The 24,755-nt window shown below is 44.6% G+C and overlaps 7 protein-coding genes across 7 annotated transcripts; 4 read left to right on the plus strand and 3 right to left on the minus strand.

The window, feature by feature from the left end:
- Nucleotides 1-6,154: 6,154 nt before the first annotated feature.
- On the minus strand, nt 6,155-7,581 carry N7468_006360 (sterol desaturase family protein; the record flags this gene model as incomplete). Its single annotated transcript, XM_058475656.1, has 4 exons — nt 6,155-6,716; nt 6,785-6,870; nt 6,924-7,164; nt 7,577-7,581. The coding sequence occupies 4 exons, from the start codon at nt 7,579-7,581 to the stop codon at nt 6,155-6,157; spliced, it is 894 nt and encodes a 297-aa protein (XP_058328546.1).
- A 160-nt stretch (nt 7,582-7,741) lies between these two features.
- Nucleotides 7,742-9,873, plus strand: N7468_006361 (NCA2 family protein; the record flags this gene model as incomplete). Its single annotated transcript, XM_058475657.1, has 4 exons — nt 7,742-7,758; nt 7,842-9,395; nt 9,460-9,585; nt 9,639-9,873. 4 exons carry the CDS (start codon nt 7,742-7,744, stop codon nt 9,871-9,873), a joined length of 1,932 nt encoding a protein of 643 aa, XP_058328547.1.
- Nucleotides 9,874-10,623: 750 nt separating this feature from the next.
- On the plus strand, nt 10,624-11,369 carry srgA (Rab family GTPase srgA; the record flags this gene model as incomplete). The annotated part of the gene is made up of 3 exons (XM_058475658.1): nt 10,624-10,653; nt 10,713-10,994; nt 11,037-11,369. 3 exons carry the CDS (start codon nt 10,624-10,626, stop codon nt 11,367-11,369), a joined length of 645 nt encoding a protein of 214 aa, XP_058328548.1.
- Nucleotides 11,370-12,233: 864 nt separating this feature from the next.
- Nucleotides 12,234-14,536, plus strand: N7468_006363 (putative AAA family ATPase; the record flags this gene model as incomplete). Its single annotated transcript, XM_058475659.1, has 2 exons — nt 12,234-13,757; nt 13,811-14,536. 2 exons carry the CDS (start codon nt 12,234-12,236, stop codon nt 14,534-14,536), a joined length of 2,250 nt encoding a protein of 749 aa, XP_058328549.1.
- Nucleotides 14,537-14,914: 378 nt separating this feature from the next.
- N7468_006364 (Peptidoglycan-binding Lysin subgroup) lies at nt 14,915-15,367 on the minus strand (the record flags this gene model as incomplete). The annotated part of the gene is made up of 1 exon (XM_058475660.1): nt 14,915-15,367. One exon carries the CDS (start codon nt 15,365-15,367, stop codon nt 14,915-14,917), a length of 453 nt encoding a protein of 150 aa, XP_058328550.1.
- A 534-nt stretch (nt 15,368-15,901) lies between these two features.
- Nucleotides 15,902-17,077, plus strand: N7468_006365 (Serine/arginine-rich splicing factor SR45; the record flags this gene model as incomplete). The annotated part of the gene is made up of 4 exons (XM_058475661.1): nt 15,902-16,165; nt 16,223-16,328; nt 16,415-16,521; nt 16,592-17,077. The coding sequence occupies 4 exons, from the start codon at nt 15,902-15,904 to the stop codon at nt 17,075-17,077; spliced, it is 963 nt and encodes a 320-aa protein (XP_058328551.1).
- An 85-nt stretch (nt 17,078-17,162) lies between these two features.
- Nucleotides 17,163-24,482, minus strand: N7468_006366 (phosphoinositide-3-kinase-related protein kinase family protein; the record flags this gene model as incomplete). The annotated part of the gene is made up of 23 exons (XM_058475662.1): nt 17,163-17,354; nt 17,416-17,534; nt 17,600-17,684; nt 17,742-17,829; nt 17,891-18,013; nt 18,074-18,162; nt 18,225-18,349; nt 18,401-18,598; nt 18,653-18,941; nt 18,998-19,192; nt 19,248-19,347; nt 19,409-19,570; nt 19,630-19,722; nt 19,780-19,877; nt 19,928-20,234; nt 20,292-20,796; nt 20,853-21,411; nt 21,462-22,940; nt 23,001-23,480; nt 23,575-23,671; nt 23,724-23,876; nt 23,929-24,327; nt 24,382-24,482. The coding sequence occupies 23 exons, from the start codon at nt 24,480-24,482 to the stop codon at nt 17,163-17,165; spliced, it is 6,036 nt and encodes a 2,011-aa protein (XP_058328552.1).
- Between the last annotated feature and the right edge of the window lie 273 nt (nt 24,483-24,755).

A 24,755-nucleotide genomic window follows, 5' to 3' on the forward strand; every position in this document is an offset into this window, starting at 1 on the left:
AATCTATACTATTAATAATAGAAATAATAATATTCTCTCTAGTTAATATATAGATTAAGATAAGCTTTATTTATTATACTAACTAATAAAAAGTCTCTAGTTAGTATATCTAGATTATAACTTCTTTTAATATATACTTTATCTTTTTATATTAGCTTAGATTAGTAAGTCTTGTTATAAAATCTTCTATTTTATCTACTTCTTTTGAATTTTAGCTTCCTATCTTTAATTATATTTATTTATATCTTTCTAATAGATTATCTATATTATTATTAATATTTAGTTTTTAATTAATATCTTATAAAAAAATTAATAATAACTATTAGAGTACTAGTTTAGATCTTTTTCTTTATTAGATTAATCTTATAGTTATTTAAGCTTTTTTAGTTTATAGTATATTCTAATACTAAAATATTTAAAGAATTATTATTTAAGAATAAGATTTTTTCTAGAACTTAATAAAATGATTATTATAAAGAGTTAAGCTAAATAATATCTTTTTAGTATTAATATTAATTTTATTAAGTAGATAATAGATAGAATATTTTAGTCATTAAATATTTAAAAAGAGATTAGCTAGAAGAGATATTTAGTTTAAAACTAGAATTATTATCTTAATATAAATACTAGAGTTTAATTAATTAGAATAAAAATCTTAGTTTTTATATCAGCTAGTATAATAATAAATAAAAATCTATTATAAACTATCTTTATATAGATTATAAGACTATTATTATCTATAAGATATCTAAAATTAATCTTATAAGATAGTAGTAATATATATTTGTCTAGACTAGAGACTTGTCTTAGATAGATTCTTTTTCTAAGTCTTTAAGTTTAAATAAACCTATCTTAGACTAATCTTTATTTTTCTCGGTTATAATAATATTAACTAGTATAATAATAATATTTTATATTAGATATATTTAATAATTATATAAAATATAGTCTAGCTTAATATAGAATAAATAGAAGTCTTTTTCTAGATAATAACTTTTTTTTTTTTAATAAAAGAATTTATAATAATTATTACTTAACTTATTATCTATAATACTAGACTTTGAAAATATTAACTATAGACTAAGAGAAGACTATATCTCTTTCGATTTAATTCTCTTATTATTTTCTAGAGATAGTCGATATCTAGATCTGTTATTTAATTACTAGTAAATAATTTAATTAGATATATAATATTCTTTTAAAAATATTTTATATAAGATTAAGAGGTTATTATAGTCTAAAAAAAGATAATTCTATATTAAGATTAGAAGATAATTATAAAATTTCTTTTTTTATATTGTTATTATCCTTAAATATTTTATCTTATAAGACAAATCTAGTAAATTCTTTAATAAAATCTTTAAAATTATCTTTTAGCTTTATCTTTAGCTTTTTAAAAATAGTCTAAATTATCTTTTATTTATAGAGATTATAATAGATTAATTATAGATAATTAAATATATTACTAAAGTTAGTATATTTATTAGATATTTCTAGTATTATTTAAGATCTAATCTAGAAAAGTATATTACTATTATAATAACTAGTAATATATATTATATAATAAATAACTATTAGATAATAATCTATATTTAGTTATAACTTCTATTTTATTATTATATATTATTATTTAAACTTTAAAATATCTGTTTTAGAAAATATAGATATATCTAGTATTTTAAAAGACTTAATATATTAATCTATTAAGGATATAATATTTATTTCTCTTCTATTTTAGACTAGAGATTGATAAAGAGATTCTACTATTATCTAGTATTTATTTTTAGATCTCTTCTATCTCTAGATTATCTTCTTAAGCTATTTTTTTATATATAAGACTTAATCTATTATTTCTTGATATTATTCTTAGATTTTATAGATTTAGCTCTAGTAGATAGATCGATAGCTATTTAATAAGTAGAGGATAATAACAATAATTATTTATAACTTCTATAATCTTTTCTTAAAGAGATTCTCGAAAGTTTCTAGATTCTTAATATTAATAATATTATTCTAATTAAAATAGAAGATATAGATCTATATATAACAAATAATAAATTAGCTATTTCTTAAATAATAAAAAACTAGAAGGTTACTCTATAATATCTATACAAAAAATCTATTTCTCAAAAGTTTCCTCTATAATTTAAGTCAATTTATAACAATTAGCACATATCTCAACACAATATATCTAATTAGCAAGACAGCGATAGAGTATTATATAAGATATATTAAATTAGACTATAACCCCGAAAATTAATCGAATTTCTTGTTTTTTAATAGCTTAGATAGCTAATAAAATCCTACCCTCCTACTTTATATATTATTGAAAGGATTCAGTACGAATTAGTGGTATAATAGATAGTTGGTGAAGGAAGGTATGATTAAACAACACATTTTTTGATAGGGTGGCCTCTCGGTAGTAGTAAATTACATTAGTTTTTTATAGCTTATATATTATAAAATTATAATATTTCATTATTATATCTATTTTAAAATCCTATATACAATTTCAATATATTATAATTGTTATTATTACTATAATATTAGATATCTTTTTATAAAATATTTTTTTCTTATTTATCGATAGTATTCTTATATAAAATTTTTATCATATATAAATTTATAAATTATAATCTATATAGATTATTATATTAAATCCTTTGTTACTTTTTCTAATTATCTTATTATTAGAATTTTATATTTTAGTACTATATATATTTTTATCGTTATTGAATTTTATATTACTAAAATAATTATTTTTAAAATTAGTTATTAGAATTAAACTAAAGATTCTGATAAATATATTTAGATCTATCGATTTGTATAATTTTACGAATATCTTATTTAAAGTTACTTTTATAAATAGATATATATATAATATATCTTAACCTAAATAAAATATAATATCAATTAAAGATTTATTTTTCAAAAATATATAAATTTATAAGAAACTCCATCTATTTCTACTCTAAAGTTAATAAAGTAGAGTTCTATATATATTTATATTAAAATAATGTTGCAGACCCACTTCAGTTGAGGGAAATAAGTCAACTACGACCAACTGATATGTCAACACACATGGCACAGAGGCTAGATACAGCTGTCGGCCAACCAGCATAAAGAATACCGCACTATACGAAGTGACGGTTAGTGGAGGGGTGACTCATAAGAGAGGGTAATGTTGGGTGTCGCTGTAATGGGCAGATAGAGTATAGCACAGACCTTCTCGGAAGAATCATGCGCCTACTATATTACACGGATAACAACATCATCCAATTTGGCCAAAGAGACATATGGTGTCACAAATAAGCAAAAACGCCGATCTTAGTCCGGGCCAGACAGATCACTGGTTCACTGGTTAGTCTACTAGTCTACTTTAGGCGGCGGCATAGCTGAATTCTCGGTTGTCTGTGTCATAATTACATTGGCTTAATGGATATCCGTCACACTCTCCCTTCCTTTGAATCACATATCACACAGAAATTATGCATATCATCATCATGAAACATATGAAAGAAACGGAAGCCCCCGTGCTACACAGGATCGGGCAAGGGTCTTGCGGTACAGTTTGGGCTGCAACGACAGGGCCTGCATTCAAAAGGGAAGACGGTGGGCCTGCCCGATCTTTGGAAAATGAATTCAAGATGCACCAACGAGTGCTTCAAAGCTTTCAAGAATCAATCAGCTTCCACGCGAATATCCAGATACCGGCCTGTTATGAGTTTATCAACTCAACTGATGACATATGGTGGTCAACGAACCAGCACAAATTCCCACCAGGGCACACGCCATGCAATATCATTATCTCTGAGCGCATTCAGCCCTTTCTCGAAGATACAAGGCAGCTGCTCATTAATGAATATTGCCCAGTGGAGATTATACCGCAAATACTCAGCAGTGAGCCTGACAAAGACTGCTTGATCAGACCATATCTGGGCCGACGACGAATATACCGACCTCACACAACCTCGAGGTTCAAGCCATTTTCTCTACGAAATTTTCCACTCCATCTAGATCAAATGGAGTCGCTCAAAATCCCCATCGACGAGATAAAACAGTATGCAACGATCATGGCTGAAACTCTCGCAATTATGCATTGGGTCGGTGAACTCGATGGCAACGATATCGAGTTTGTTCTTGCGCCACCAAGGGATAATAGCTTCAAAATAGACTCCTTGGTTCTTGGAAAACATTCAATGTGGGTGCTAGATTTCGATTTATGCAGGAGTATGACAATGGACTCAGAAGGAATGGAGCAAGCTGCAAGGGCATTTTGGCGCAATGATCCCTACTACCCCCGGCCTGGCAAAGACTCTGAGCTTTGGAAAGCGTTTCGAGACCGCTATCTCCAGATCAGCGAATCTTACGGGAACGAGCCAGTTGACAGAAGGTGTATTTTGTCAAGATATTTTATTGACTTGGTGGAGCGGGAGGCAAAACTAAGAACGGAAAAGGGGAGACCGGTATTGGTTCCTTCGTAAAGGAAGGAAAGAAAAATGGGACTGGATAAAAGAAAAACAACTACAGAGCCCAACAATCCACAAGGACGTCTGAAATCTGGGTCTAAGCAATTGGATGGGGAGACGGCTGGAAAGTCAATGATTGCGGAGTTCTATTTAGCACACAAGTGCAAAAGCCTTGATACTCCTGGGTATGGTCATGCAGGTATATCCGTCATGTAAATAAATCGCTCATCAAGAAGTACTTTCTTCGCTACCAAAGGAGTTCAAGTAGTGCAGGGCTTTCTGCTCATCCGTCAAGCCTCACATCTAGATCATAACGCTGCCACTGCTTTAGCATTATGAATGCGTATTCTCTGAACTACGAGGAATTGAGATTATGTAGCCTGTATCACTATAGCCCCGAATATCGGATACGATACGACCGAAGGAGATACTGCTATGAGTTGCAATATAACTTGATGGTAGCAGTGCAACTAAATTAATCGCCAGAGAGCGACTAGGCCCTCATCGCGATTGTCATTTACTGTGTAAATGTTCGGCGAGTTAATAATGTAGGGTTGATTTTGGCATCTGTATATCAAGTAGTGTGACGACTGTTCGAACCATGTAACGATTAGAATATCTAGCACCTGGGTATCACCGTTACTCGATCTTGCCGCCTGTCACCTTCCTGGCGTCATAAGATGTCGTCCGATCTATGGGAAGTGCAAACTTGAGATGGAGGCTCGATAGGCTCCTATCGACATTCGTTGTACACACTGTGTATATAGGTTGCTGAACTGCTAGTACGTATTCTGTGAAAAAGGCCTTAAAGGAAGGGTAAGTTGATATTTCTTGAACCGCGAAATTTATGTTAATCTTGCAAGGGTGGCCGAGTGGTTAAGGCGCTGTGTTTAGGTCATTTGACTTCCCGCAGTCTTTCGAGGCGCGAGTTCGAATCTCGTCCCTTGCATAACCATTTCTCATGAAAATGAGAGTACTTTTTTTTCTTCCGCTCCCCAGCTTATCCCGCTCATCCCGCTCATCCTGTATGGGTTCCTTGCTTTCAAAGTCGCTCACTCAAAGTTCGTTCACTTCCATACCTTCTACCTTGCAAGCCCTTTACCCTATATCCCACCTGTGTAAACCAACCCCGCGGCGACATTGAGACCGGAAGACAACTCGCGCTCGCCAACTGAGTTCCATCAGTTGCAACGATCAGTAACGCTATTTATCTATTTCTATTTCTATATCTATAGTATATATATGAGTTGCTTTGCCCGTTGTATCATCAGGGCTGCCTGCATGTATAGGGGAGAGCACTGAAACGCCATCCAGAACACACAAGCCGATGAACTCAGGAACTATGGCCTAAGCCCAACATGCATGAATACATCTACATTGTACAGTAGAGTCACATAGAGTAAGGGACCATAGGTTCTTCTTCCAGTGGCCTCAACAGGATCCTCGAGCATTTATACAACCGGAATATTTCACCAGGATAGATTAGGAGTAGATACATTAAAAAATCTTGATATTAATTTCGCATCACATATTGTCGACGAGGCAGGGTTTATATGATACCCAACAAATCGACGAGGAGTCCGATGATTATGAACATGACGCATCTCTTATGGCCAGCCAGAGCGCTGGGGGGGGGAGAATAAGGAATAAAAAGGCCAACGGAGTTTCATCTGATCCATTTTGATCTACTGAGCCTTCTTATCAGAAACGCCTTTGTTCTGTCGGCGCCGCTTCAAGGCATCGGGAGTGTATTCAGTGTCAAGCAAATAGTCCCACCAGCGGAAGCTGCTAGCATAGTTGCCGATGAATTTCTCGTGATGCAAATCATGGTGATCGGCACCAGCCCAGAACGGGAGGAAATGGTGAAGACTCCATGGAAATTCGTAGCCACTGTGGGCATCAATTGCCTGGAAGAGGCGAAGCACGATCCAGACGTACATCGTAAGAATATGCAAATCACCGGTGAACGCGCACCACACGATTGGACAGCCCACAGTGCCGAAACCAAGAATCATGACTTCAATTGGCGAAGCATACTCGGCGGCCAACCCAAAAGGTGCGGAATATTGATGGTGAATTTTATGGATGGCCTTGTAAAGGGGGCCCCAGTGAAGGGCACGGTGGGAAAAGTAATGCCAGGCATCTTCCATCACAAAGAAAATGGCGATCTGGTAAGCCATAGTCAAGAAGGTCGGGAATGGAATTGAAGTGGAAAGTCCGAAAAATTGGGCCATAGGATGGAACAACCTGAAAGGAGAAGCATTCTTATTAGCGGGGTCCAATGGTGAACACGCCTCGAAAAGTTGAAAACATACCAGATCTGGGGAAGTTCCACGGTAAAATGACTGAGAAGGACAAACTTGGCGCAATCCCACTGCTCTCGCAGCGATGGAACTTTGCCCTGCATAAATGTCAGCTTGAGCAACCAATTGCAAATCAATTGCTTCCACTTACACTCTGAATTTTGTAACCCTTGAAAAGACCAAAGCTGTCGATGAAAATCCAGGGCAAAGAGCGACCGAAATATACGAGCTCATGCATCATGAACGACATGATGCCTGTTGCCAGGACATCGTTCTGCATCCAGGCATACCAAGCGGCCCAAAGCTTTTCAGCCACATTGAGGTCGGCATTGTGCTGGGAAATTTCCTGAAATTGGCCCCAGTAGGTGAGGGCAGGCGCCACGGTGGAATTCCTGAAGTCGCAGTCAGTAACCGACCACAGCAAGGAGGGTTTTCGAAGTCATTAGTGCAGGGTCCGACGAACATGGCAGTTTTTCCAGTGCGAGGTAAGAACAAGGTAAAAAAAGGGGACTCTTGAGCGCCAGAGATACCACACGGAAGGTGAAGAAGTACTTAATGAAGAAGGAGGGAAAGGCCGGGGATCCAGAAGGTTTAAAAAAAAGAAGAATATTTTGCCCCGGCGGCAGGGACAAGCCTTTCCCGGCGTGGCGAGACCCCCTCCTTCCCCCTGATCGAACCACTCAACCCGGGAAAGGGGGCCTGGGAAGATAAGGCCACTGGCGAGCCGATCACCATCCGAGCTCCACTGCAGGTATAATGCGGATCTGCCACCATATGATTGGCTGCAGAACCGGAATTCCTCACACCATCTTGGGCGGTGCACGTTCTGCATTCTGCCCTTGAAGAAGTCTACGCTGTAGTTCCAAGACCGCCTTCTGTGTTTGCTCTGTTTCTTATGTTTGCACGCCTTGCATGCCCATGACATCAGCTTTGGAGCTCCACGTTCCGACACGTCTTGATGATTGAGCTATGTCGATTGTGCAAGAGTAAGTGGTTTCCTTTTATTGAGGCTTAATTTCCAGATCGTCCATATAAGAGCCTCTTCCTGATCATTTCATGCCTGTGACAGAAATGCCTGTGGCGTAAATGTCCAGTTGGACCGTCTCCAACACCAGATCATCCGCTCTGAGCAGGTGTCCGCTTCCACCACTACCACTACCACGTCTTACCAAGCCCGTCGGCTACAGAACATAATCGATTCTTTCTCTATTACTTCGAAAACCCAACCGCTCCTCTCTGCTCCTCGGCTAGCGGAGCTGTTGTCCGATCCTGCCATATCTTATGACAACTTCGTATCCGCGGAGACGACACGTCGAAATCATGAAATAGAATACCTGTGGCTCATTGCCGCTAAAGCGGCCGTCCAAGCATCCGGGTTGGCCATGCATACTCTTCTAGATCGCACCCTAGAGCTTCACGAGGAATCAGAATATTGGACCAAGGTTCTAGGGTCTCCTTGGTATAGTGGCCTGTACGCGGCGCAGACATCCCCCAAACGGCTATGGAACTGGTCCAAGCAAGTCTTCCGGGGCCCCGCTGTCCAAGGACAAGACTCTGCATCTTTATCCGCCTCACTAGGTGCCAGATGGGACCATTTCTACCAGATTGCTTTACAAAACATACGAGAGATGGCTGACTCGTCGTTGCAATTGAAACTCTCCTCGCCTGTTCGATTGTGCCGAGCTGAAATTCGACAGAAGAAGCATTCTCTACTAGTGGCTAAAGACATTCATACCACTAGTCTCGGGTTGCTCATGGAAAGGTGGCTGTCTTTCCAAGCGAAAAATTTTATTGGGACTCAAGGAGACGGACACAACTCAGAGGCCCAATGGCAAGATTTGATTTCAGAAACCGTGTTCATGACCGAAGCGATCCTTAAGCAGGCGCCTCTGCAATCGACTTCATCTCAATTTGAAAAATCTGTGGAGAAAACAGTCACGACCGACATGACATCTGTACAGGTGCAGTCGTCAAAATCGCCTGACGCTGAAAAGCCGCGAGTTTTGATCAAACGCCTCCAGCGTCTGGTACAGGATCATCTTCCGAACCATAGATCCTCAATGTCAAATCTCGTTATCCGGGATGGACGCCCATCGAGGCTCATGCGATTCTGGCTTCCAGCATCGGCTGCATTGCTGTCGGCTAGCGTCTCGTTGAGGATTTTGATCCACTACCAGGACGAAATCATGCAGTGGATCCTCGGCTTGGGGTCTACTATCATTGATTTCGGCGTCAATTGGGTGGTTGAACCGGTCAGAAAACTTATCGGGACTATACGCCACGACGAGAAGAGCGAGATTGCCATAATGAGCAAGAATAGCCTAGTTGCAGACCGTGCTAGCCTGGAGCGGATGGTCATCGATTTTGTTCATGACCGACCCGATTCCGCAAACCTCAGCACAACCCCAGAGGATACCTCTGCAATTGCAAATGCCGTCAAAGAGGGAGATCTGACTCCTGTATTGAAAGCTTACGAACGGGACCTTCGTTCGCCACTTACTGGGACAATTCGTGGAGACCTTGTTCGAGCCCTTTTGATTCAAATTCAGAAGACTAAAGTCGATGTAGAAATTGCCATAAGTGGAATCAATTCTCTACTCAAGAGCCAGGAACTTGTATTCGGGTGAGTTCCCTTCTACACACTCATCTTTGACATATTTAATTAACCATGTTTGACCCTGATCTAGCTTCATTGGGTTGACACCTGGGATCCTAGTCTCGTATACTACACTGCAATGGCTCGGTGGGCTTTTCAATAACCGGCAGGGTCTACGAAGGGGCAAACAACGACATGAACTGAGACGTGGGTTGCGGTAAGACTCCCTTTCTGAACCAATGCAAATTGCCAGTCTGCTGACCGACGCAGAAACATCAACCGAATACTTACATCTGCCTCTGTCACTAATGGAGTCATATCTTACAAAGACTCCGGGCGCCTGCTTTGTGAATCTGAGGTCTTACTTCGCCAGGTCTTCAAGGCGATCGGAGGGAGGCAATATCGCGAATTTAGCGAAGATATTCAGGACCTCTTGGATATCCAAGGAGGTGTGAAGAAGCAACTTCGAGTTTTGGAGCGGATCCAATGGACGTACTTCCCTTGATGCTACCGTTCGATACCAGTGTGGATGAAAATGTGACCTTACTATTGGAAGAGTGGCCGAGGTCTAACTTGTTCAGCAATATGCAACGGGAAACAGGCAATATATGCTCTCATCCAACCAGCAACTCCCCGTCTATTTCAGATTTTTTTTAAAAAAAAAAAATAACTGGCTCTAATACTGTTGTCCCCTTGTATCCCATCCGTAAAGCATTAGAAATTTGAACTGGAAATATTGAGAAGTTGAGAAAGTGAAAAGCGTTGACTGGAGCCTGAAGACGGCCTACCCCCGGGGCCAACAACAGATGGCTTATGTAACCTCACCCAAGCACCCACGGGTGGACCATCATCACTCCACGTTAATGCACTCTAGTTCTGAACCACGTTCTGCTTTGCTTGTCTTCCTGACAATTCTTGAGATTTACATGTGGTCTCGGATCCTGTGAGATTGAATCAGAAATATTCAATTCTGTTCCCTTGCTATATTGGTGCGCAGGTGGGCGAAGCTTGGACAGGTCGCCCCCTCCTCTCCGACACTCCTGATACCGTCCCTAGAAACACGGAATCCTACCTTCTGCTCCCTAAGTCTCTCCCGCTCCCGCTCCCCCTCTCCTTCCTCGCACGAATCTCTCGACTTCCAGCTCTCCACTTACTCGACTACAACTGAACTTCGGATACCAGTGAGACCTATCTTGTCTCCGGCCATTCCTATCTCCGAAACACAGAACCCTCTAGGGGCTATCGTCATTCCATCATGGCTGGCACAAGGAACTATGACTTCCTGGTAAGTCCATTGGGCGAGCCCTATCATAAATAATTGTGAGACTTAACTATTTACATCAGATCAAATTATTGCTGATTGGCGACTCGGGCGTGGGCAAATCGTGCTGTCTGTTACGTTTCAGTGAAGATTCATTCACCCCGTCCTTCATCACGACCATCGGCATCGATTTCAAGATCCGTACGATCGAACTTGATGGCAAGCGTGTGAAGCTGCAGATTTGGGACACCGCCGGCCAAGAACGCTTTCGGACCATCACCACCGCGTACTATCGTGGTGCGATGGGGATCCTCCTGGTTTACGATGTCACCGATGAGCGATCGTTTCAGAGTAAGCACCCCTTGGTTTGTTTCGTTTCCATGACTGGTAAAGATTGAGCTAACAAGGGCGCCCGAATAAAAACAGACATACGCACCTGGTTTTCCAACGTCGAGCAACACGCCAGCGAGGGAGTACACAAGATCCTCATCGGAAACAAATGCGACTGGGAGGAGAAGCGGGCCGTCTCCACCGAGCAAGGTCAGGAACTTGCCGATGAACTTGGCATTCCATTCCTTGAGGTGTCTGCCAAGAACAACATCAACATCGAGAAGGCGTTCTATAACCTTGCATCGGACATCAAGAAGGGCATGGACACCTCAAAGACCGAGCCAAGTCCAGGGCTCGCTATAGATAACGGTTCGGGATTGAACGGCAACTCGGGTGGAAAGTGTTGTTAATCCAGGTGTATCACCATTTCTCCCCCTCCCCCTTTTGTTCTTTTACTAAAGTTCTTTGTTGGCTGCTCCCTGCGTATTCCGTCCCTTGTTTAGTCATCTGTCGATTTCCTCGTCTTCTTTATTGACCCCAATGGATTCCCTCCCACACGCAACCTGCCACATATCCTTTTTATTGGCGTGCGATTTCATGTGCTAAGATCTGAATGCCCAGTTTCTATGGAGAGTTGGCGCCTGCTGTTTTTATTCTTTTCTTTTCTTTTCTTTTTCCCTATCCTTGTTTTGACGCTCGAGGGCTACGTGCTTCTGTCAATAGGCCACATATCTGTGTTTTGTGCCGTGTAGTGGATTGCTTTGTCTCTACCGATGCAGATGTCTATATTTTGTCGAACTTCCCTGCCTCTCTTGTTTCGCTCTATATATAAGTGAAATCGAATATCCCAGTCCATTCCGTTAGTTGTATACATGTGCCCCTAAAGGCCGTGCATCGGTGCCCCACTTTTACTTTCCCAATCTGTCCTGCTCCGCGTATCAATCCACCGATAAGATCCCCCCCACTAATACCACATTTTCTAATCTCTAACTTTTTCAACTCGGGATCTAGATGGGGTCGGCTTGGTGGCTCTTTCGGATTTCTCAGACCTTGTCATTTCACAATTGAGTGGTGCCCTACCCTGGCTGTCTACGAATGATTTTCCAATCGCTGCTGCCCAGCCACGAATCTCGAATTCTCTACAATATATCGTTGAAGTACCTAGGTCCGGCTACGTACGTCGAACACCAGTCGTTCGGTTTCGCCTTCGCGCTAGCTTCTTCATAAATCTTCCCCGCCTTCTGAAAAGGGAAAGGAAAGGAAAGAAAAGAAAAATGGCAGACGTTCGCAGCTTTACGGTCAGACCTCTATCCAAACAATCGCGGACCGACCTGAAAGATGCCTTCCGGGTGTATCTTTCTTCTTCCTCTTTGGCAGCTTTGCGACTGAGAGCAGACGATCTCTGTACTTTGACAGCTGCCGAAGGATCACCAAAGACTGCAATTGCATGGACGGCAGTGGAAAACATACAGAGCACAGTCGTACAAACCTCTAGGGCTTTGCAGGATTGCTATGGAATCAAAATTGGAGAGAAGGTGGGTATTACCAAGATCGCCGGTGGCCTGGAAGACATCGACTCGATCACGCTCGTCGACTCCTCGGATTCTGAAAAGATCGCCAGGTACGGGCCCATAGCTGCTGCAGATCGGTGCCACTGGGAATGGGCGCTCGAGTTTCAACTTTTAAGGAGCGAGGTCCTCGCTGAAGGCTTGATTTTTGATCTAGATCTCAAAGGTCAACATCGGTCATTCCAAATCGTTGCAATCCGTACTGTGAGCCCTGGCTCCGGTCGAACCATTGCTCGGTTTACAAGCGCCACAAAGGTCTCCATTGGGCTCGAAAACGAGGAAGTACGCGAAGCTCCGGCTGATATTACCGTTCAGTCTTACGGACTTGGCGGGCTTTCCCGCCAAATTGCGGAAATTAATGAATGCCTCTCGGATCTGAATATCGATTCGCAAAGCCTCATTATGCCTTCCTTTTATGAGCACGGGCGTGGAATTCTCCTTTATGGTCCAAAGGGAACAGGAAAGACAGCGCTCCTAGAGCAAATAGGAAAGGCAGGTTGGCGACAGGTCTTCAAAATTGGCACAGCCTCTCTAGGACGAAGCGTGGGTGAAAGCGAGGCAAAATTACGGAACATCTTCCAAGAAGCAGCTCGATCTAAACCAAGTGTAATCATACTCGACCAGTTGGACTTTATCGCACCTAGGCGGACTTCCTTCGAGACCCCATCACTGGCGACTGTTTTGTGTGAGAACCTAGACGCAATCCGGAGTGCCTCTATCTTGGTCGTTGGTGCGACACGGCATCCCAATAATGTTGATGATGCACTTAGGACCCCCCATCGCCTTGGAACGGAAATTGAGATACAGGTCCCGACAGCTCAAGATCGGGCGGAGATCCTGCGCGCTATCTGTGGCCCTCTCACTGCCGGCTTAACCGACGAGTTGATTGACCATATTGCTGAAAAGACGCACGGGTATGTGGGAGCCGACCTATTTGCCTTGCTGCAACTGGTCTGCAGGAAGGCACGCCAGCGGCAGTTACTTGAACGAAGTTCGGCGAACCACTCTGAAGTGCAGGCAAAACCTTGCTCGGAGGTAAATGACCAGCCGACTCCTATGCAGGTTGATCTGGTCATCCGGGACAGTGATATATATTCTTCCTTGCAGGAAGTTCGCCCAACGGCCATGCGAGAGGTGTTCTTGGAAACCCCTAAGGTGAGGTGGTCTGACATTGGCGGCCAGCACGATATCAAAAAACGGCTTCAACAAGCCGTTGAGAGGCCTCTTAAGGTGGGTCAATATGTTCTAAATCCCCAATTCATGTGGCTAAGAGTTCATCATAGCATCCTCAGCGCATGCATCGTCTGAACGTGAAGAGTAAAAAGGGTGTTTTGCTGTATGGACCCCCGGGATGTTCGAAGACACTGACTGTGAAGGCTTTGGCAACGGAGGCTGGTCTCAATTTTCTGGCCGTGAAGGGTGCAGAAATCCTGAGTATGTACGTTGGCGAATCCGAGCGGTCGTTGCGAGAGATCTTCCGGAAAGCTCGAGCTGCTCGACCCAGTATCATCTTCTTCGACGAGATTGATGCGATTGCGGGTCGCCGAAGTAACAATTCTCAGGGGGGGGTCAATGTACTCACGACTCTACTCAACGAAATGGATGGAATTGAGGAGTTGCGGAACGTCTTAGTGATTGCCGCTACCAATAAGCCGGATGTTCTCGATCCTGCTCTAATGCGTCCTGGTCGCCTTGACAATATTCTCTACATTGGACCCCCAGACTTCGAAGCGCGAAAGGAAATATTACGGATCTGGGCAAGTAAATCCGTCCTTCACAAGGAAGTGGACCTGGAGGTACTTGCGGCTCGGACAGAGGGCTACTCGGGAGCCGAAATGGTTAGCATATGCGAAACCGCGGGAGATGCTGCGTTAGACGAGGAGGAAGAGACCCAGCAGGAGCAAGAAGTATGTTTGAGGCATTTCGAATATGCATTGGGCCAGGTTCGACGGCAGATCACCGATGCTGTCATTCAAGAATATGCAGAATGGCGCGACGCCCAGAAGTAGGAACCCCGCTATCAATGTTATTTCCAATGAGAGAGAGACAGCGAGACCGATCCAACTCCTTGATATAATAGAAACAAAAAATATCAGCTTAATAGGTCCGAGTCTTGACCAGGATTCACTGGTGGTTCCCGGCTTCTACGTGCATGTGGCTATTCTTCGGGGGTGGGACAATATAGATAGAGATGTAGTACTCGGGCTCGACGTCAGTGTGCTGAGCTGGAGGGTTGCCACCAGCTGGATAGTCGAGGAGAGGATATTAGGATATTAGGTGAGACCTTGAGAGTGGGTACACCTACTGGCTAAAGCCCTATAGCCTGGTATGCAGTCTTTGGAATGACGGGTCTCTGATTCTATAGAGAAAGCTCCGTTGCTAACGCACTAGAGCCCGCTAGTTATGGTAGACTTGAGATATCTGATAACTCTGCTAACACGATGATCTGCTGATCTGCTTGACATGCGTTCAATGAATACAAGAGACACATAGTTGCTCGGGCGGGCAGCCCCAGGAGCCTGAGGACCACCCGTGGCCCGTGGCAGGGCAGCAGGCATTGGAGGGTCGCCGGCGCTAACACAGAGGAGATCCCCTTGCTCCAGGCCATCGCAGCCCGTCCAGCCCCCCATGTTGAACTGCTCTGGGCAGCTGAGGTCCCGTATTGCTGAGCAATCTTCGACAAGTATCCGAGGCTGCCACTGTGTATATATGGCAACTATTAACAGGTTGTATTCGCTGCAGGCACTGTACGTAGTACGTAGTACGTAGCACGGCGGTAGCCAGAGTGAGATGGGACTAAATTGATTGTTCAAATCAACTTGGATGACGGCGTATTTCATGAACTTTCTACATTGGTAGAAATCCTCTTCAAAAGGTTACAAAATGACTGTTGATACATAAAACCTAAATTCGCTCGGGATCATCAACATGGACAGTTCTGCATGCAGGCCAATGCACCCCGAGGGGAACCCGTACAGTACAAAGAAATATTGCCCGAGAGGTGGATCTGTCGCGTCAACAATATACAACAATATACACTGTGTAGAAAGCGGAGGATTTATTTCAAAAGGTACGGACCGTGGGATAGTGGGGAGGTAGTCATTTTTCGCCCCTCAAACAGGGAACACTTTCCTGGAAACGTATAAAGGAACAGCTCAGAAGAAGCTAGTGGCTGCACTTGCAGAATTCTTGGAATGCTGAAAACCAAAGACTGGGAGCTTGGGCTGGAGCTGCAGGGCTGCATAAAATACGATTACATAAGCCGGCATATGGCCCGCGTCCAGCTCCAGTTCACCGTTCACCATCCCTCTTCTCTTGCGCACCTTGGTTTCCTTTCCCAGCGCCCAACACAGATCTCTCTATCTAAGATAGCCATGGTGCCCCGTTCTCCTCGATCCTCTCGGGGGCGCTCGCCAAGTTCTCATCATGACAGAGGTCGCTCACGTTCTGCGCATCTGAAATCGCCCGATTCGCGATCGCGTAGCATCACGCGCAGTCCTACTCCTGCACGCGAGCGACGTTCAAGGAGTCGCACTCGGTCTTCTTCTCGAGGTCCTGCCCGAGGAAGCCGTCGTTACCGTTCCCGAAGCTACAGCCGCTCGCTGAGTCGAGATCCTAGCCCTCCACGGAGCTCGAAGGTAAGTTCACTTATTGCTTTATGCCAACTCTGAGCTCTACTGACCAGTAATCGGTAGATCGTGGTGGAGAAGTTGACCAAAAATGTGACCGAAGGCCACCTGCATGAAATCTTCGGCAGTTTTGGGGACATCGAATACCTAGATCTCCCAATCAATCGATCCTGTAAGCTTCGTTACCTTGCCATGAACCCCCGTCCTATCTGGATCTAATTGTTCTAATCTTTCTTTTTCTTCCTTTTTTTTTTTTAGTCATGACCAACCGAGGCACTGCTTATATCACCTACTTCGATCCAGCAGACGCAGAGGCTGCAATTTCTCATATGCACGAAGCGCAGCTCGATGGTGCCGTGCTCAATGTATCGATTGTCCTTCCTCGACGAACATTCTCTCGATCACCACCTCCTGCATCTAACAGAGGAAACGGAGGCCGGCCATGGTTCGGAAAGAATACTTATGGAAATTCACCTCCCAGACGTCAAGGCCGTGCGCGACAGCATGATCGACATGATGTGTACCGTCCCCAATCGCTATCAAGGTCCCGGTCTACTGTACGCTCGCGTTCTTATAGTCGCTCCCGCTCCCCACGAAGGGCAAGCACTCGCCAAGAGAGCCCGCGACAACGCCGCCGTCGGAGTCCTAGCTATGACAGTTATGGTAGTCGAAGCGATCGAAGCAGAAGTCCAAACAAAGCTCGAGGTCGGAATTAATCCCCCACCTGCACAATTTTCGTCTACATTGGCTCGCAAAGCGTTCTCCGGTGTTGGCTTTTTACAAGCGCAGAAGTGGATGATGTCTGAGGAATTCCCTGAGTGCATCTTGCTTAGATATCTTGACTATTCGATGAGAAATCCTCCCGTTCTTTCCATTGCCGCATACCCACAAAATCAACATTTCCGTCCTTGCACGTGCTGAAAATATGCGAGACGAAAGGAAGCCCAAAAAAATGCCCCAAAAACTCCAAGACTGCTCTGTCCAAGCGAAAAACGGGGGGGACCCTTTAAAAGAAGGCGCACCATCCGATGTACATTGCTGCTAAGTTCTTCTTATCGGTTGCTTGCACGATGAGTTCATCGACCTGACCATCCACCGAAAGTGGAATGGGTTGCTTGGACATGAACCCCCGCAGCTTATTACGAACGTCCTCTAGGACACCAGCGGGTGTGTCGGGGACATTAGTATGATTGCGCCGCTAGGAGATGAACAGACGTTAGTTTAATGAACACTCGGCGCTCAGGGTGGGTAGCACTGACTCGTTTCCCAATGAAATCGGTAGTTGGGTCATGGAGGAAGGTTTCCAGGACAGTCATCAACGCATCTTCGTTTTGTCGCAAGAGGCCCAGGCTTATCTCGCAGGTCCGTCGAAAGGGCCCTATTTGTATCATCAGAATCTAGGCCATAGGAGTAAACTTCACCTTGCAGCCTCGCTAAACTTACCATTGTAACCGTAGGCGCCGAAGGCATCAATCATATTGTGGGTGAGTCGAAACGGCACGAGTTCAGGCTTTTCGAAAGTTTGTCCCTGGAAAGCGAGGATGAGCATTTTTCTCTCGTGCAGGATCGCAGAAGAGGGTCAAACCTTGTCAAAAAGACAGTTGAAATCGACATGGAGAATACCACCGGTACCTTCCTCGAAGGATAGGTTTTCACCGTGCCGATCCCCCAGTCTAGGTGAAGAAAAAGAAGTCAGCACAATGCAACGACGCCAATTATCGCACGGATCCTCACCCTAGAACATAGCCAACCATAGACATCACGGCCGAAGACCGAGTGTATCGCAATCTTGCAGTAAACCAAGCCTCAGTTTCTGGGAACATCTCAACAAACCATTCATGCAACACCGGTGGAAGCCTATGGATATTATTAGTTAGGCAGGTGGATAGCAAGAGCACGAAGCGAGGAAAGTCTGACTTTGCGAGGATCTTAGTTGTGAAAAGATGCAGCTTAGTGTTCGTGCGGTCTCCGCAAATCTCATTCAGATAATGCTTGATTTCGGTGTACTGTTGACCGCATCAGTTCAAGATAGTCCTTTGTACAGAACATACTCATGATATCGCCTTACATTTGGTGAGATGCCCCTTTCCCGGAGAAGTTTGATGACAATTTCTCTTAGAGTGCGGAGGTTGTCGACCCATTCAATGAGGCCGCACTCTTCATTCAAGGGGGTCACGGCGTAAGTCTTGATGTCTGGTCTCGAATTAGGCAGTGGTCGCCGGTCTCTCTATTCCTTGGACTTACACATCCTTCGTTTACTCGCTTCAACATCCCTCTTCAAAGATCGGTTGATCAAGTTGTTGAATTCCATGAGACGCTGGTCTTTTCGTAGATCGTCCTTGGGTTTACAAAGCGCATTGTAAATCTTCCCATCGGAGCCTCGAATGCTGATCCGTCGGGGCTTTTGGAGGGAGTTGAGAATCTGGGCCTCATCGAGTACGGCTGGAGGCTAATTAGCGAAGTAGCCCAAAGGCCAGAGAAGGTATGTGTACACACCTTCAATTGTAGTTGGGTCACGGGGGAAGGCCCTGAACCCTTTCAGATACTCCATGTCATGGCTTGCTGGGAGACTTGGAATCAACATAGCTTGGAATGGCACCACAAGCCGGCATGGCGCAACCTTGTGGTTGAATCCAACATGTCGAGCAAGATGAATCAGAGAGACCCGGTCTTCGACCCGTGCAAGACACAATGACAGCAATTCTTCGGCGAATTTTTGACCTTGGTTTATCATGCGTCGAATATCAGATCCCGTCGCGTCTGCCTTGTGTTTGTTGGTGTAATCCTAAAGAGCATATGTGAGAAGGGGGCTACTGAAGTTCTAACAAAAATTTGATTTACCGTGATTTTCTGAAGGCAGTTATAGCCTTTCGAAGCCCGATCCCTGTTAGAAGATTTCACCACCGCAAGAACTGTCCATAGGCCCTGCTGCGGGAAATGATGAACAGCCTTGGCCACAATACGTGTAAGGAGATCATAGACAGTGGTATTAGGGTGGCAGATTCGGGCAACCACCTGTGGCAGTATAGTGAACAACTAGACAGTCCATCAGTGATGTGATTCCAGTTACGGTTTATCGAGCTTCACTTACTAGAGCTGGCTGTAGACGAGACGAGATGTATTTTCTGAGTTGCGCGTGCATTTCATCCAAACTCTTTTGACGCTGTGCTTTGGTATGTCTCTGGAATTCCCTAAAGGATCACTCGTTAGCCAAGAACGTGCAGACAAGGTCACAGATAGCAAAATATTTACTCATTATCTCCTCTCTTGGGGTCAAGAGGCTGGTCAACAATGGATGCGTGCTCGAGCCATAGAGTCAGAAGTTTCGGTAGTGTCTGAAAGACATATTTGCTTCCATACGTCAGCGATCGAAGGTAATTGTCAATCACTAGCTTGGTAGCTTCTCCACTCAGGCTAGATCTTTAGTTAGTGACGAAGAAGGCGACTTCCTAAAAGTTAGAAGATTTGCTTACTAAATTTGAGCCTCTTTGCCCATAGGCTTGGCCTTCTCTGAATCGAGTATCTTGTTGTAATGCTTTCCCAAGTAGTAGTGGGCCTTCTCCCACCTGTGAAACCTTGTTAGATAACTGGGAATAAAGCAAGGAAAACGGAGTTCAACTGACCTTGGATATAGCTTGATGGCTTCTCGATATCGCTGGACAATAGCCTGTGAGTGGGTCTGGCCAGCTCTGTCCGTCCATTTTGCTAACATGAGATGGGCCTAGGCACCATTAGTTTGGTAAATAACTTTGAACTGTAGGAGGAACCTACCTTGGCAGAGACATCATTTTGTTTTCTCCCGCGACCAGAGGCAAAAGATGCAGTATCCGATTCAACCGAATTAGATGCTGACGGGGCCGTTTCACTAGTAGCAATAGCTCCTTCCAATGTCTGGATAGCTTTCCGATGGTGCCCATCTTGCCAGAGAAGCTTGGCGTGCTCATTGGTAGCCGCCTGGTCTTTGAGTCTGGCTGCATTGAGCATTGAATGGTATGCCTGACTAGTGAAGTTGCCCTTTCGGGAGAGGTGGGCACTCGTAAGCCACGCGGTCGAGATATCAGCATCATCAAAGTCACCGCTAGAAGCCAAAAGAGTCAGTACTGCATCAACAAGGTTGTTGTTGTACACTACTCACGTCAATTCCATTGCTGCTCGTCTCACGCCCAAAAGGTACTGCTTGTCTGCAATATACCCTCCCAAGACATCCAGCCGCCGCGTCAAAGCAGATGGCAAGTCCGCATATGGAATGAGTTTACTCCGAGAGTTTGCAATGGCTTCAACATCTGTCAGCGCATGTAATTTGAGCATATCGTCATGACAAGATTGTAAAGAAGTCACGGAATTGGCTGTCAAGGACTTTGCAATGTTCAGTCTAAGATCATTGACGGTCCTGGTGAATTCTTGCGACTTCTCTGTTGAAACCTTCCCGTCACTGTCTCTTCGTCCTTGGAGCATATGGAGAGCTGACCCAATTCCAACATTGAAGTCACCAGTGCCTTGCCGGGCACATAAATCAAGGTAGCCTTTGAGCTTCGTCCATCGCCCCGTTATCCATGAAGCTTCTATAGCGAATGGAAGGAACCGAGACGTGGCGATTCCTTCATTCTCTCTAAGGGCTTCAAACCGGGTGAGAATCGCATCTGGGAATATGTAAGCAAACTAGACCAAGCACTTTACAAGCGATGTGCAAATTTACCGTGTTGACCAGACTCTTTCAGGCAGGTGATAAGGTTCCACTGAGCTTCCATGTTTGCAGGTTCCTTTTCAAGCTGGAGCTCATACCAGCTCTGTGCGGTAGCCCATCTTCCTGCCTTCCGGTGCTCTAGGACCTGCTGATCAACATTCAAGACTGATAAATGACTTGATATGCCTTCGATCCCGTCGGGTTCGTCTATTTGACTATAGATATCCTGTAGTCGCTGATACAGGTGCTCCGAACTAGAGGCCCCCTGAGGCTCTTCACGTGAATTGCATTTGCGAATGTATTGTTCCCAATGGAACAAGGCCCGGGAAAAAGACTTGCATTCCACCGCACGCTTGGAGATAATTTCAGGCGGGATCGAGCTTAGAAGGTTCTCGACAGATTTGATTTGTGAAGAATATTTTTCAAGGAGAGTATCCCGACTAGTATCTTTGTGGGAGCGGCTGGATTGGTAAGACTGGTTTTGATTCCCCATGCCATTGAGCTGTTTTTTCTTGCCCTGAAGCCAACGCGAGAGGTAGTCTAAGACATCGAAGACGCTCTGGAAGCGATCCTTTAGTTAGTCATTCAATAGCAGATATGTTGCTCAGAGAAGAGGCATACCTGACTGCAGCATATAATTGTCTCGCGGGCATGGTTGGTGGTATCTGGAAGAGGGTGGGAAAGCACGTTCAGCAGCTCTTTTTGTATGTCCTCCTGCTCTTGCACAGTACCCCCTACAACACGATTGAGAACAGCGAATGGAAGAAGGAACGAAGATATGGAGATATCTTGTCCTTTCACAACGCGACTACAGACCGTGAAAATCAGTCGAGCGTTGTCTGCATTACCGGTTTGAAGCAGATCTTGCACCAGGCCTCGAAGCCATTCACTATGAGTTTTCTCGGGAGAAAACAAAGGATATTCAACTTTTGGGTTAGTTGCAACAATGGTTACGGTGTACGTCGAAGTGAGGAAAGGAGTCAACGTATTCCGAATGCCCTCTGGTAGCTCCATCCATCTTTGGTACTTCTCATCACCTTGGAGATCTCGGGACCGCTGAGTAACCGCTGTATGTAGGTGAACAATCTTGAGGAGCCCTTGCATGGCATATGCAAGGAACCCCTGGGCGCGAGTATTGGAAGCGGAAAGGAATGCTTCAACCAGCACATTCTGTAGGAAGAAAAGAACAAATTCCACTGTCTCTTCCATGCGGTCGAAATTGGACAATACGAGTATATCTTTCTTCTCCTTGATAGTCTCAACGCGATTCGGATCGAGACATCCAACGTGACCCAGACATCGAGCAGACAACAAGGTGATACAGTCGGAACTGGTGTTAAATTTGACACAGCAGTCCAGTAGCACTCTTGTCAACTGTGCAATGACAGGGTCCGGTTGCTCGCTGAGAACAGACACATGTAGGAACTCTTCATTCGTGGCGAGAAAAGGTAATAACTCCCCCAACGCTTGTTCAACGACCGTGGCATTCTCACTTTGACAGCGGCGAATCAAGGCTAAGAATCGGCTTCGAACATCCATATCAGCTCGCAGCTCATTGATCCTTGCCTCAAGTGCAGCCATTTCAGGAATGGGGGCAAGCGACGGCATAGTGTTGAATGTATCCCGGACAAGATTCGGGAAATTGGTGAGAATATGATCAATGAGTTGATAAGCGTGAGCCCTGCTGTCTCCGGTCAAAGTCTGCCAATACTTGATAACAATGGCAAAGGTCTGGTCAACCAGCGGCTCAATATCTTCTTCACTGAGCGAACTGATCAATGTCTTCCAGGCCGAGAAGGCGTGATCACAAAGTTCTTCGATATCGAGCGCAGAACGCAGACATGCGCAGACTTGGGGCAATGCGTTACTGACATGGCCTCGGGAAATATTGATCATCTCCTCGATCGCCTTCAGATTTCGTTTCTTTTCGGCGAGTGTTTGCCGTACTTGGAAATCATTGATGGCATTTGCAAACTGCGTGATGATACCAAGAACGTGCTCTTCAATGAAGTGGCTCAATAAATCAGCCTTCTTGGCCGAATTTCCGTGAGTGACCTTTCGTGGAACAAACGTAGCTAGGCGACGAAGGGCTTGGTGGAACTGTATTTTCCTGATTAGCTTGAGATAGTCCCTCTGATTCACAGGGAATGGTCTGCATACTCTCTCCTTGTTATGCTCACCGGCGCCCCCAAGGCTCTTCAACAAATCGCAAGCGATGAGAATTGGCTCGATTCGTACTAACTCTGCTAGAGTCCTACCTTTGAAGGCAGGATCTATCTCGGCGAGAAGAGACATGATCATTACCTCAGGGTTATTGGACTCTTGAGCCAGAAGAAAGGCGAGAATTGCGGCGAGGTTATTCTTCTCTGAGCAGACATCAAATGGCGTCTCTCCTTCAGTACGGCCCGCACCGATCCTGCAGATGATATCTCTTTTTCTAGTCAAAACGAGATAAGGGAGGACATGTACCTCTGTGAGCCGAAGAAAGCTGTCAACCTTCATTCCCAACAGTTCACAGAGTTGTTCTGCCATATAGGGTCTGGATTGAAGATTTTTGACGACAGCCACCGAGAGCGTCCTCCAGTAAGGGCGAAACAAGCCGGCGGGCGTCAGTGCAAACTGCTGAGCAAGCTTGAACAGCTTTCAGGATATGTCAGTATTCGGCAAGAAAATCCTTGGGGCAGTCTAACACGAGCCAGTAATAGGCTCAGGACTAAGCTGGGGAAATTTATACCTCATTATATGCAACCGCGCAGATGTAAGGGTTTGGGTGACCAAGATACTCCAATAGACGCAATAGAATTATGTTGCGCTCCTCTTCATCAGAAAATCTGTCTCAAGTTGTCAGAAAACATAGAATTGTAAGGACAACAGATGACGAACTTTGCAAGTTGGCAGAGTGTCAGTACGCATGCTTCATGAAGAGGCATGTCATTCTTCTCAGCCAAATTTTTAAGCCACTCAAGTACTATCACAAAATTGGCACGGCGAATTTCTGATGGCAGAGATGATCGAACAAAAGCCACGACCGAGTGCCTACGTATCGGTTAATATAGCTGTCAACTTAAATGTGGATGCTGTAACAAACCCAGTTGCAACACGAAGTTCGCGAATAGAGCTACGCAGAGAATGAAGGCAGAATTCCCCGGGCGTAGATGCCGAAAGATGCATCTGATCGACGCTGGGGGAGTGCATGAGAATCCTTCTTAGGGTGATCATTGCCCCTATCCGGGGACCAGGGGTGCGCGTGAGCTTTGGCAAGATGAAGTCGAAAATCGCCCACAGCTCTTCAAAGGCACGGATGTCACTCTTGGACTTCTCTCCATTTGCATGCTGACCAAAGTCACATTCTTTGCAAAAGAGGGTCTTTCGACCGGCAACTTGTGATGGCTTTTGAACCAGCATCCCAGCCATAGCACAAGGTACTTTACCAATCACTTCTAAGACATCAGATTTCTGTGACTCCGATAGAGTCTCATAGGTTTTTCTGCAGAGAAGGGTCAGGATCTTATAATTCTAACCGATCGCTCTGCACACTTACTCAACCGCAACACGCAAGCTTGCCAAATTTTTTGTCGAAGTTGAATCCAAAAGTCCCGAAAGCTTTTTCATGAGAACTTGCAAGGGATCCTCGGTGGGCATTTCAGCTGACAAACACAGGCGTTTAGAGGCTCTTATGTCTTGATTCGACTCCAATTCATGCGGTGGAGGAGCAGGCCACTGGCTAACAGCAGAACCGCTGACGCTGTGACCTTTCAACGAGCCTCTTGTCAATTGAGTCGTGGGTGTCAACGAATTAAGTATTTCAAGTCGGAGGGATTCGATTGACGTCGATAGGCAGGATTCTACGGGAGCATGGGTGCCTTCGTTGTTCTCCATCTCTGCAAGAACCGGCCAAAATGTTTCCTTCAACTG

Source organism: Penicillium chermesinum, assembly GCF_028974085.1.
Source record: "Penicillium chermesinum strain IBT 19713 chromosome Unknown utg000005l:1.0-4115287.0:1.0-4118363.0, whole genome shotgun sequence".
In the NCBI taxonomy this organism is placed as follows: Eukaryota; Fungi; Ascomycota; class Eurotiomycetes; order Eurotiales; family Aspergillaceae; genus Penicillium; species Penicillium chermesinum.